Source organism: Convolutriloba macropyga, unplaced genomic scaffold, assembly GCF_964194025.1.
Source record: "Convolutriloba macropyga unplaced genomic scaffold, txConMacr16.3 SCAFFOLD_1214, whole genome shotgun sequence".
In the NCBI taxonomy this organism is placed as follows: Eukaryota; Metazoa; Xenacoelomorpha; order Acoela; family Convolutidae; genus Convolutriloba; species Convolutriloba macropyga.
Genome location: NW_027453493.1, coordinates 18,960 through 32,500, shown reverse-complemented (window position 1 = coordinate 32,500; position 13,541 = coordinate 18,960). Strand labels below are relative to the sequence as shown.

The window sequence follows — 13,541 nt, the reverse complement described above, 5'->3', positions numbered from 1 at the left end:
GAAGTAGAAGTAGAAGTAGCAGTAGTAGTAGTAGTAGTAGTAGTAATAGTAGTAGTAGTAGTAGTAGTAGTAGTAGTAGTAGTAGTAGTAGTAGTAGTAGTAGTAGTAGTAGTAGTAGTAGTAGCAGTAGTAGTAGTAGTAGTAGTAGTAGTAGTAGTAGTAGTACTAGAAGTAGAAGTAGAGATTTTAGATATGATTACCGGGGCTTCAATTTGTACCACTGTGTCAGTCCAGTTTCAGCTGTAATATTTGTATTCCAATTGTTACAATTGTCACAACTGAAATTTTTTTCCGAGAAAATTTGTTTATTAGGTTTAGGTTGAATTGAGTTGCGAAAAAGTGCCAGTATGCTTTTGTGATAGTGTTTTCATTTAATTTGCGTCCAAATTTTTGAATATTTCTATATACAACGTTGTACAGTTGCTTAATTCACTGGACGAACTTTTCATCGGATTTGACAATCATTATTTTCAAATTTCAGTTCACCTCTAGTGTTGCCTTGTCTTTTTTGTCTTCGAGGGCTTTCATTTTTGTTGGAATGTCATATTCATTACGTGTAATAGCTAGGAAGAGAAGAAGATCATGCAGTTCAACTTAGTGACAGAGTGGGAGGAGTTTTAGTCTAATGAGACGTTCTTTATAACTTCGAAGTGAATTTCCTAGAATCATTTTATGGGCCATGTTCAGTAAGTCAGTATTGAAACCATATAACTAGTATACCAGTTCAAAATTTTTGACGTTGAGCTAATTGCTGACATTTTTTGTTTTATCCGTAAGAAAGCACTAGTCGTTATTCGTACGCTGTGTTTGCAGTTGCCTTGACATGAGAGGTTTGATGTAGTTAATTTAATTAATGAACCAAGATCTTTTTCATATTCAGTTTGTTTGATTTCCTGGCCACACATAGATGTCGTGAGCTTACCCCTAACATTTAACAACTTGCATTTGTTCGCATTTCACTCCATTCGATTCTCTCGGCACCAAACTTCAGTTTTTTTGCGCTTTTGTCAAGTTTTCGCCTGATTATGAACAATGAACTTATATTCGTCTGCAATTCCAAAACCTTCGATATCGGAGTTTGCATCTGGCAAGTCAATGATAAAAATTCAGAAGAGTAATGTTCCAAGTTTGGAACCTTGTGGGACTCCACTTATTACGATCGCCAAACTTGAACAATAATTTCCAATATTTCCCAATTTCTAAGTATGAGTGCAAGAGTAATAATATTTTCCCTCCTACTTAAAAACTTTCCGGTTTTTTAATGAGAAGGTGATCTTGTACTTTATCGAAAACTTTTGCAAAATCTAAGTGGAGAATACTAATGTCGTCCAATGAAATTGTGTCAAACTTTGATATACTGTGTCAAAAATCAGTAGAAGTTGAGTGGATGCCGATCTATTCTTTCGACAGCCCAATTAATTTTCGTTTAATCTGTGACAACAATCAGAGTAAATTTCGTCAAAAAAAAACTTGCATAAATTTTGGACACACAACAGAGTAGACTGATGAGTCTGTAGCGATTCACTTCTGCTTTGCTTCCCTCTTTTTTTGACTTTATGGAGTTATTTGACTTATTTTCCAGAAAGAATGAATTTTCCTTTATTGGACATTGTTAGAAAAAGAAGGACGAGTGACTTGCTCAAAGTTGCTGAGCAGAATTTAAAAATTATGTTACCAATGTCATCGGGTCCGTCTGACTTGTTGAGTTGTAGTTCAATTGATATGTTTGTTATATCAGTTTTTCTGTTATAAGCAGAGAGTTAAGTTTATCCTCAAGACTGATGGTTTGTAATCATTTTGTTACTCTACACGTTTTGGAGGAATGAGTTAAAAAGTTCTGCTTTGTGTTGTTCGGTTCTGGTGCTCGTGTTTGTATAGTTTACAATGGGTGGTATAGAAGGACTCTTTCTTATTGCCCTGAGATAGTTCTGTATATTACTGAACCGTCGCCCTGCAAAAACTTCGGATTCAAAATATGACTGATCTTTCTGCATTTCAGTTGGTATTTATTTATCGGGTTTCTTTCTCAATGTGCCACAAAAACTCATGGCCTACTCATACACCTATTGCCCTCCGTGATTTTTGTTTTGCGCAACCGAGTTCGCAACCATGCAGTTAATTCTGGACGAAGACTGCAGGGAAATCTTGCCAAACTTTCTGAAATGCAAGACAAGCCGCTAAGAGCATATAATGAGAAGACTGTAGTGGTTCTAGATAATATCATTTTGCTGGGATTAGTCAGGGACTTGCTCGCTTTTGGTACGAAGCATCCAATAAGGGACAAGTATAAAGAGTTGCATTTCTTGGCGGACATAGAAAGTTTGATAAGAAATCTGCGTGAAAACAGTGACCAGGTGAAAAACTGTTCGAAATTGAAGCGGCAGCAAAATGGTACTCAAAAAACATCAGAGAAACACCCGTAGAAAGTGCAAAAACATCTGCGTGACAACGCTCTGATTGCTGTTCCTTTTGATAAGGGTGTAGGGTTTTGTGTTATGAAAAAAAGCACGTACGCAGAACAACTGGAAAAGGTGTTAGATTGTGAACAGCTCAGAAAACTTGAAAAGAGTTGTGATATTATCGTAATGAAAAATCAAAAAGAACTAAGCCAAGAATTTTGGATATGTGGAAAAAAGGGAAGATGCCGGTTAAGGTTTACGAAGCTTTAAGGTCTACTGGAGCGCAACCGGCAAGGTTGTATGGATTAGCTAAAGTACACAAAAAAGAAACCCCTCTGAGACCTGTTGTCTCTATCCCGGGAAGTTGCTACCATAAACTTAACAAGTTTTTAACACACTTTTTCCAAAAGATTGAAGGAGCAAACATAGAAAATAACACGAAAGACTTTGGAGCAAATAAAACTTGAAAAAAACGAACAAATCCTATCATTAGATGTAAAAAGTTTATACACCAACGTTCCTGTACAGGAAGCCATTAACATTGCCCTGCGATCGCTTTATGCTAGCGACGATCAACCAGACATACCTAGGAAACAATGAAACGTCTGCTTGAATTAGCCGTCACCAACGTCCATTTCAAATGCAATGAAAGTTGGTACTGTCAGAAAGACGGGTTGGCAATGGTTGCGTCCTTGGCGGTGATTTTGGCAAACCTTTGGATGAAATGGTGGGAGCCACAACTGAAATTACAGACACCTAAATGTAACACCAACACACAATCTAGCACTGGACGCAATTGCGAACACCGTGTGACAGCACGTTCCAGGGGTGTTGAGTGTGAAGTTTGTAATAGATGGTTCCACGCAAAATTTCAGCAAATCAGTAACACAGAAAATGATAGCATGGAAAACCAGTTCTGAATGTGCTCATTCTGTCATGAAAATGATCAGACTGACATTAACCATTCGTCCGAAGCTAAAGTTTTTCTAAGATATGTCGACGATATTGTGAGAACAGTTAGAGGTGACACAAAAGAGCTGTTAGATGCCGTCAATAACCTCCATCCAAGTCTCCAATTTACATTAGAAACAACAGATGTTAAAAACAGCTTGCTATTTCTAGACCTGTCAATTACTGTACAACCGGAGGGGAACATTTTTTGCACATGGTATAAAAACCCATCAGATACTGGAACAATTCTGAACTATCGTAGCTGTGCACCCCTATAAAATAAGAAAAGCCTAATACAGGAACAATACACCGCCTTTTCCGAGCCACCAGCAATTGGGAAGCGTTCCCCTGAAGCCTTGACAAAAAATGAAGAAATTTGAGAACGTAATCAATATCCTAGGCATTGGGTAGGGAATATCGTCAAGGATTCAATTAACCAGTTGCGAATGAAAGAACAAAGAAAAGGACATAGATATAACGCGGTTGTAGCCCTAAAACAACAAGAAAATACTAAGAAACAACAATTTGTGTTACAGTACAGAGGTAACATCTCTGATGAATTTCTAAAGAAATTGAACATAATTCATCCTGTACAGACGATTTTCAACACTCGGAAACTTAAGAGCTGTTTACCTCTCCTCGAGTTTTGCTTTGATCTCAAATCCCACATGGTTTATGACTTCACTTGTAATGGATGCAAATCAATCTACGTAGGGCAGAAATGCCGACATATTACCACAATGGTTGCAGAGCATGCCATGGCGGACTCACCTATGGGAGTACATGCAATCGATTGCAACGGTGATGAAACAGCTTTCCAGTGGAAGATATTAGACCAATGTAGCAACCAATCTAAGTTAATGACACTAGGGGCGCTCTATATAAGAACATTGAAACCAGCCATCAACACGCGCGACGAATACCGAACACGAGAATTGTCACTGAAAGCTTAGTTTGGAGATGAAAATCCAACTTGAAAGACACGTTAAGAAACGAAACTTTCAACTTTACAATTGAACAAAACCAAAGCAAGTCTAAAGCAATATATGTAGGTTTTTAATAAAAAACATGTCGATATGCATCTGTTACATCAAATCGAAAATGTATTTTTACTCAGATGTAAATATTTTGTAGATATGAAAAAATTCGTTTTAAATTTACTTGAATGATTGATTTTAGTGATTTGCATTTTTATTTCTGGCTTTTTATTTTAGCATTTTGTATTGCTTATAACCCGACGATGAACTCAGAGTTAGAAAACGTTCGTAAGAAAGTTTTAAATTGACGATCCTTTTTTTAAATCTTAAAAACTCATGACTCCAAGCTAAACAAATTAAGCCATTTCTCAACCCACGCAATGAGTACCGTTGCCAGGTGTTGACATTGAAATACTAGTCAACAGTTGTCATGTTGCTCAATTGGAAAATTACATTTTAGCGAATCAAAACACTGAAATGTTCCCAAATATTACCTGAACGGCAGAATGTCACCATGAACTTCAAAAATCTTAATGCAACAATCTTGAATAAAAAATTAGAAACGAATTGAAAACGAAATTTCAAATTTTTGTTTAACCGATAAACAATATTCCGGGAACCTGTTATTGTACTCTTTTATTATTTGAATTGAAATCATTTTAATTGTAAATACAATAACTTTCATTTGCATTTTATCTGATGATGCTAGTTATAGCGATAACGTTCGTACATTTAGTTATATAATTTACTTAGCTTTTTAACAACTAATTTTATTTTAACGTGCTACTGATGATTTAACTTGGAGTCAATGATCACTCCTAGATATTTAACTTGCTGTTTTTGTGTAACAGTCTTTATTCATTTATTTGAAAAAATCCTTGCTGTCTCCATACTTAAAATCCATTATTCCAGTTTTTCTGTCGCTTCAGATTTTGTAAGTATCTATAATTTCAGATACGTTTCAAAATTAGCCTTGACTAATGTCAGGCGGAGGTGAGCTATTACAAGAAGAGTCGCTGCCCAAGATACAGGAGACGCCATGCAGGGATGAATCTACCGGAACAGTGAGTGAAGAAAATGTCACTTTCACGATCAACGAAGAGGACCACACTTTGGGAAATGTGCTTCGCTTTGTCCTCGCCAAGTATCCTGAAACGGATTTCGTTGGGTCGGTCATTTTTGTACTTGTAATAACAGCTTTTTTAAATTGATTATTCCAGCTAATTTCCTGCAAAGACATGGAGTCATAGACTTCTAAAAGTCTCCGTCGATATCTGTCATTTGTCGGTATCTAATCCGTAAGCTTGAATCGGTTTGCCCGGATAATTCTTGCTCGTTTTATATATGCTGTCAATGCAACTCCTGTAGAACTTTCAAAATTGTGTCAATAACTTTTTTGTACAAAAGAATAATGTGAGGTTAAGTACTTCAATGTTGGATATCTCTTGAGAATTAAGTCTTTCTCTCTCTAATCAGTAATCGACGAATTGAGCAAGATGTGTTTGTTTCAACATAAATGACATGTAATAATTCATAGAGTTTAGGTTACTTCATCTTCGCTCATATTGAAGCAAAGACTGCCAATTCGGGGTTTTGACCGTTGTTTAACTGAGCTTGGTTACAAAATTAAGCTGGGATTGTTGGAATTTTCAGTGCCACGAACAGAATTTATCAATCCTTCCTCTTTCAATTACTATAACTAACGAAAATAAACTCTTAAGCGCCAAGCTTTTTTTTAAATTTTTGTCGCATATTTTTGCCTACCATCTAAAGGGAGGCTGTTAGTTTGACTCATCTACTTTCGTCATTATTTGTTTGTTTAATAGCCGCACAGCGATAGCTGGGGATATTATTGGCCTTCTCTTGGTTTTTTTTTACAATTCAAAGAATTTGAATTGTATGGGGCGCTGTCTTTTTTTAAGATCTGTTCACACATTTTCATGATTTTTGAAGTCAAATTGGAGTAGTGATTTTGGTTGCGCCGAAACAGGAAATGGGGCGAAAAAGCGAGTGGTTTTGCGGCGTGATATTGTTTCGCTCTAATTTTAAAGTAGAGTGAGAAAATGGTGTTTGAACAAAAATTCGCTTTCTCGCTAGTGGTTTTTTGTTCACATGCGGCAATTTCACTTTGATTTTTACTGTTTTTTCAATTTTTTTGATCGGATTTTTTTTCTAAATGGTTTTCCCAATCCATTCATAGTTCATTCTAGGCCTAGTTTTTTAAGAATCAGATTGACATTTCTCGCTAGTGGTTTTTGTTCTCGCTAGTGGCTTTTTGACATTGATTTTTTGTTTTTTTTTGTTTCCTATTTTTTTAGAAATGGTTTTCCCTATTCACCCAGTCCGTTCTAGGTCTAATTTTTTGTTTAGTCAATGAAAATTCTTTGAATTGTACGTCAGCACTTGTCCTGCTATGTTTTTTTTATTTCATCGTCGCGATTTTTGTTACGGCCATATGACGTCACAACCACTTCAAATCTGCTTTTTGTTCATTCGTTCATGCAATTTCAACTGAATTGCTTGCGTGACGTCATTTTTCGCTCTTAGTGGAGCGAGTTTTTTTTAATCATTCGCGTGATTAATTTTTTGGTCACATTTGACTTACCTAACTCTCAAAAATGACTTCCTCACTTCGAAATTGACTTTTATTTATTTTAATTCAAAGAGATAAGGGCAAATGGGTATGTGTCACTCTAAATGAAGGTTATTTGAAAGCAACTAATAGAGACAGCAAAAACTTATACAGATTTTTAATCAAAATATAACATATCAGCCTTCAATGGAAAGACGAGTTTTTTTGGTCTGTCTTTTACTGTTTTTTTGAGACTGCAGATTACGAAGCTATTGCGGCTATTTTCTGGCAATCTGCCAGCTATGTTTTCTAATGCTCTCTGTCTTTTGTTTTACTTCCTCATCTGATGTTTGTGTATATCTTTTTATTGATAGATTTAAACAATACGAAATGCTTTATGAAGACGTAGTGCTGGGAGGACCCCGGACCAGCCAATATTCACCCAGTGTTGGGGAGGGGCATTTCTTAATTTACCTATTTTTTTTAATCTAAAGACTGAGTTCTCTTCAAATTTATTAGAAATGCATCTAAGTTAGCAGTTGATTTCCGCACATAATATAATAGGATAAGAGTGTGGGAATCATAATAATGATAATAATAATTTTTCAGTCCGTTTTATATTGTTTAGAGGGTTACAATTGCCACATCTGCATATCACTGTCCAGGTAAATGTTTTCTTCGAAGTAATGTTTCAGGAAGATATTCTAGTAAATCCTTTGAATACGCGCTTTATTGCGGATAGTTTCAAAACTTTCATATACGCTCAGAGTGCTGTTGTACAGCAGTTTCGTTCTTCGAAAGAAATTTTCGTTTGTTTTATTTAATGGAGGTTTCGATGACTGAGTTCGCCTGGGATGTTTTGTCGAGTAGTTTCATTAATTGATTCATTTTCTGTTAAATTTCATACGTCAGAATTTCCGCTTTTAACGGATATCAACAAACAGATGATGCATTTCAATCATATAGGCTTAAAAGTAGGATTTTTAATGCTATAAACTGATTACGATAGTCTAATTTCAAACCTAATATACATTTTGTTGCACGGTGTTGCGCCATTTAAAATTCTGACAGAGATTAGTAAATAAATATAAGTGGCGATTTTAGTCAAACCGATGTAAAGCGAGCAAAGAAATGACTAGTTGACAATTTATAAATTTTCAAACTTGTAGAATAAAATGACGATCGCATATCGGAAGCTTTTTCACGTGCTGCAATTTGACTTATCTCTTCGGTTTTTGTTTTCAAGAAAGTTTCGAAAAGGCAGTACATGCGTTATAATGGTGCGTCATGAAAACGGTTGGTGGTCCCCTATTGGACGGTTAACAGTTCTGATTTTGATGTTAATTGTCTTGAAAATTTTGGATAATTTTCTTTATTTTTTTGCTGTTTTCTTTCTGCTGCGTTAACAGGTCTCATGTACTTTGCAAGGATACCTAATTTATTCTGTTCAAACGTTTTATTGTCTAGTGAATGATTTTATTGTACCAACAATTTTTTTTAATAAAATGGAATTTCTATGCGAGCCCGGTTTTTTCTGCAGTCATATTTTCACTGTTTGTTTAGGCACCGTAGAGAAGAAGAGCCGGCTTTTGTATTCCTTATAGGCTAGTTCTGTTTTTATAAAGCAATTACAAAATCTAGTGCAGGTTTGAAAAAGCTGTAAAAAACCTGTTAGAAGGAAAACATGTTTTTTTTGCTTTTGGGTGTTCTTTACAAATCAAAAAATTGCATTCAATTAGGGCGCTGTCTTTTTTAAAACTCGAAGAGGAGTAATGGTGATCTATTTTTCAAATTGTTTACTTCTATTTTTTGAGGATGTTTTAGAAGTGGATTGCCGCACGTGAAATTGTTTAGGTCAATCTGCTGGCTGAAAAAAAGGCAAGCAGAGATAATTTTTCAGAGTGGTTCTTGTTCAAGCAACATTATAAGATAGAGAGAGAGAGAGAGAGAGAGAGAGAGAGAGAGAGAGCGATAAAAATAGGCCGCGAAAAAATTTTGAGCAAAGAGAGAATATTTCTTGATCACTTGCATTTTTTCAAAGCGGGTTATTTAGATTTAACTTCTGAATTTCTTTTCTGAGTTATCGGAACTAGAAATAGTACGTTTGGAATCGCTTTGAAATTTTGAAGCAAATATTAGACTTTAAAATGTAATTTAGCGCTGTTATTGCAATTTGCTCTCTTATAGGCTGTCTCGCAGTTTTTGTAAACTCCTTTTTTGTAATCTTTGTAGCTTTTTTGTTGACCTTATCGGTTTAAGTAGTTGGCGTTTGGTTTCGATATTTTAATTTTCAGTTCTGTTTTGCCCATTTTTCTCTAAATTTAAGCTTTTTGCAATTTCTTTTGTTCAATATTCAATCTAGAGCTATTATCTAGGTTCTAGGGTATTTTGCTATTAACATTTGACTTTTCAAGTTTATACATAGTCATTTTTACTAAAAAATTATATATTTGTAATTTATATTGGTTTTTATACATTTCTTATTTGTTGATTATGATTTCTGAATAGCATTGGAAGTTTCACTGATTGAGCAATATTTTGTTTTAAATGTTTCCGAGAATAATTGTCCGGTAGTAGATTTTAAACTTTGTAACATCTTTTTGTCCTATGCTCGGTTTTCTCTGTATGTAACTTTTTTTAAATCGGATGTTAGACATTTTTTAAATGATGACGATCTGTTTTGCAAGCAGTTTTGCCAATAATAGTTCTTGAATCGCAGCTTGTGAAGAATTTTTATCAGATGCTTTTCCAGATATCAATTTTGGCTTTTCTCGTGATTTTTCATCTAACTGATATTTCAAAATGATTACTAAATTAATTAATACGCTCATTTAATGAGTGGTTTGCTGGGTCCATAGTGAATGTCTAAATTGAGTCGGTTCCGGAATCTTTCTGCTATGTCTTTATGTCACATTTTCTTGATTTTCGTGACTTAACACTTTTCCATGATTTGCGAGTTCAAATTGAAGAGATGATTTTGGTCACGCCGAAACCGGAAGTGGAGCGAAAAAGTGAGTGGTTTTGCGGCGTGAAAATGTATGTCTATTTTTGTAGCAGATTCAGAATACAGTGTTCGAACAAGAATTTGCTTTCTCGGTTGTAGTTTTTGTTAAGAATTTTTTAAAAATTGTATTTAGATTGTTTTTGTCTATTTTTGTCCTATGTGTTGATTTAGTGTCCTATGTGTTCTGTGCTGTCAAAGTATGATGTTGATGAAAATTTACTGATAGCGTATGCTTTATGATCACGCACAGTATCAATACTTATCTAAATTCCTCTTTTTTTTTCTGATTTGGACAACACTAATTGTGGGTAGAAAAGGATATTGAAAATTGTTTTCATATAGTTTTTGTATATTTTTTGCCTATCTAGTGTCCTATGCTTTCTGGGCCGTCAAGGTGCAATGTTGATGAAAAATTGCCGATATTTGGTTTGTTAGTTCATAGAATTTTTTGGATTGTCACTACTTCAGCGTTTGACTTCCGGCTTACCTCAACGTTTCAACTGAATATAAATATAATTAAGAATTCCTTCAGCAATTTAATGCAAATACGTTCAGAGTCAAAGATTGCTTAATGTTCAAAGACTTGGTGCCTTAAGTTATGCAAGTTTCTTAGAGTATAACTTCCAACTGCTTTTTGTATTAAGCTCTTCCTCACAATATATATCGAATCGAACGAAACTGCGGACTAAATTGGAACAGTTTTTGACACTTAAAATTTCTTCATTTTTTGCCAGCTGTTTCAATGCCGACGTCGGTCAGTGGCGTCAGCGGCAGCTGTTTTTCGGCAATCTGTTATGTCTAAAAGACGATATATGCTTTATAATTTTGGGTGGTTTGATCTCGTTACAGTTTACAATTTGAACTCTTAGTGAATTTCAGAACACCGAATATTAAAAACCGTTTTAGAGATGAAATATTTACAGTTAGTAAATTTTCTCCAAATCAAATAAAGACATTTCACCGCCAAGGAGAATAGACTGGCACTCTTTGTTTTTAGGGCTTATTTTTCATTTGTCTTTTGATGTCAGTTGGAGGCTTTTTGGCTGTCTGCCATCGAAGTTCATGACTTCTCTTCGTTTCGTATTTTGGTTTAATTTTGTTAGAGAGCAAGTATTTTGAAAATTTTTCTAATATTTTACCCCAAAATTATTTTTTAAAAGTTCCGTGGAAGGGTGAGGTCTTTTAAAGCAGTCTTGTTTTATTGGTCTTCTGCAAACTGATAAAATTTTGCCAAAATGATAGGTGAGAGAATTAATAGGGAACAAATTGGAATGAAAACAGTAGGTGAGTGCAATTTTTGTTCATTCACTTGAATGATGTCCACGGGGATACATTTGACTTACCTCTTCCTTAAACTGGCATTTTTCTATACAAAATTTAAAAGGGATCACCTGAAAACACCGCAGTCTATTAATTAATGGTCAAATTTTATTGGAGGCAAGTTTTAACGCCATTTAAGCCCAGACAAGTTTATGTGACGTCATCTTGAGGACTGTTGGTATTCGTTGAAGTTGTGTCGCTGTAATAACAACATAGCAAGCAGTTAAATGTGATCATTTCAAAAAGTCTTAGTGTTGCGTTGCAGGTGCCCAAAATGTAACTATTGGAGATTTTTTTTGAAAAACTTGAATACAAGTGTAAAGCAATTGGCATATATTCGGGCCATGTTTACTCTGGAGTCATCCATCTCTAGATATCAATTGTTTTATTAATAGCCGCACAGCGATAGCTGAGGCTATTATTGGCCTTCTCTTGGTTTTTTTACAATTCAAAGAATTTGAATTGTATTGGGGCGCTGTCTTTTTTTTTTTTTTAAGATCTGTTCACACATTTTCATGATTTTTGAAGTCAAATTGGAGTAGTGATTTTGGTCACGCCGAAACAGGAAATGGAGCGAAAAAGCGAGTGGTTTTGCGGCGTGAATTTTTTTCGCTCTAATTTTAAAGTAGAGTGCGAAAGTGGTGTTTGAACAAAAATTTGGTTCCTCGGTAGTGGTTTTTTGTTCACATGCGGCAATTTCACTCTGATTTTTACTGTTTTTTCGATTTTTTGGATCGGATTTTTTTCTAAATGGTTTTCTCAATCCATTCACAGCTCATTTTAGGCCTAGTTTTTTGTTTGAATTAAATTTTCTTTACTCGCTAATGGTTTTTTGTTCACATGCGGCATTTTGACATTGTTTTTTTCTTATTTTTTGATCTGATTTTTTTTAAATGGTTTTCTCAATTCACTCATAGTCCATTCTAGGTCTAGTTTTTCTTTTTAGTCAATGAAAATTCTTTGAATTGTACGTCAGGACTTGTCCTGCTATGTTTTTTTATTTCGTCGTCATGATTTTTGTTACGACCATATGACGTCACAGCCATTTTTTGTTCATTCGTTCATGCAATTTCAATTGAATTGCATGTGTGACGTCATTTTTCGCTCTTAGTGGAGCGAGTTTTTTTTGTTCATGCGCGTGATTAAATTTTTGGTCACACTTGACTTACCTCACTCTCAAAAATGACTTCCTCACTTTGAAATTGACTTTTATTTACTTTAATTCAAAGAGATAAGGTCAAATGGGTGTGTGGCACTCTAAATGAAGGTTATTTGAGATCAGCTAAAAGAGGCAGCAATAACTTATACAGATTTTTAATCAAAATATAACATATCAGCCTTCAATAAAAAGACGAATTTTTTTGGTCTGTCATTTTTACTGTTTTTTCAGACTGCCGATCTACGAATCTATTGCGGCTATTTTCTGGCAATCTGCCAGCTATGTTTGTTTTTGGTTCTTATTAAAAATGTTTTTTGAGCATGTAGTTGAATATTTCAGATATACGATTCCTCATCCGACACAACACCGTATTATCTTAAGAGTGCAGGCAAAGCAGGGTCACAGAGCCAGAGACCTCCTGTTGCGTGCATTGAAAGACTCAAAACTCATTTTCCAGAGCATGAAAGGCACCTTTGCTGATGCTCACAAACGACACGTAGAGATTGTTAACAGTTGATGATAAACATTTTTGACATGAATGATCAGGGATGAATACATTTGCTGAAATTTGTTTTAGATTTGCTGGTCAAATTTATTATTCGGTACATGGTTCTTTTTTCATACTAGTTGTATCTGTGAAATAGTAATAGTAGAATAGTGTAATAATAGAAGTAGAATAGTGTAATAGTAGAATCAGCAAATAAATTGACAGGTCTTAAGCAAAATAGTGTGCTGCAGTTGATACATTGAAAAGAGTGAAAGTTGTTAAGCCGTCGATTTTGAAAATCAAAGCTTGTGATCAGAGTTGTATTTTTTGATTGAGCAATGATAAGCGAGTTCAAAGTGCACTGACTGGGTTCAGGAGCAACCGAACTGAACACGAGTAATGATTTGCACATTTCCAGTATCGTGCTAACTGCTGAAAATTGTTGAAACCATTGCATAAATATTAGAAAGCAGTTATTAACCAAACCGAAGTCATTAATTGCGCTCGAGCAGTTTTGTAGGGTCTAAGACATTTGAAAACGTAATGGTTGAAATAGAATTTTGTCATGTTAAACTGATGTTTGTGGAGAAAACTTTGAATGCGTATGTTTAAGTCTGCTGTGATTGTTTCGAAGTCCAATATGTTTAAAGAAATAGCTGGAATAATTTTGAA

The 13,541-nt window shown here is 34.9% G+C and overlaps 1 protein-coding gene across 2 annotated transcripts; it reads left to right on the top strand.

Annotated features, from left to right (window-relative positions):
• Window positions 1–5,243: 5,243 nt before the first annotated feature.
• Window positions 5,244–12,992, top strand: LOC142358333 (DNA-directed RNA polymerases I and III subunit RPAC2-like). Of its 2 annotated transcripts, XM_075409751.1 has the most exons (3): window positions 5,244–5,495; window positions 7,528–7,564; window positions 12,722–12,992. In XM_075409751.1, the coding sequence occupies exons 1-3, from the start codon at window positions 5,308–5,310 to the stop codon at window positions 12,860–12,862; spliced, it is 366 nt and encodes a 121-aa protein (XP_075265866.1). In that variant the 5' UTR covers window positions 5,244–5,307; the 3' UTR covers window positions 12,863–12,992. The 2 variants fall into 2 exon arrangements, with proteins under 2 accessions (XP_075265866.1, XP_075265865.1); XM_075409750.1 differs by lacking the exon at window positions 7,528–7,564 and having other exon boundaries at window positions 5,250–5,495.
• Window positions 12,993–13,541: the final 549 nt, after the last annotated feature.

What these genes read in the sequence shown, in the direction of transcription:
- LOC142358333 (XM_075409751.1), top strand. Translation starts at nt 5,308, where the DNA reads ATGTCAGGCGGAGGTGAGCTATTACAAGAAGAGTCGCTGCCCAAGATA. An exon ending in CCTGAAACGGATTTCGTTGG is followed by an intron (nt 5,496 to 7,527) that starts GTCGGTCATTTT and finishes TATATTGTTTAG; the next exon opens with AGGGTTACAATTGCCACATC. An exon ending in ATCTGCATATCACTGTCCAG is followed by an intron (nt 7,565 to 12,721) that starts GTAAATGTTTTC and finishes TGAATATTTCAG; the next exon opens with ATATACGATTCCTCATCCGA.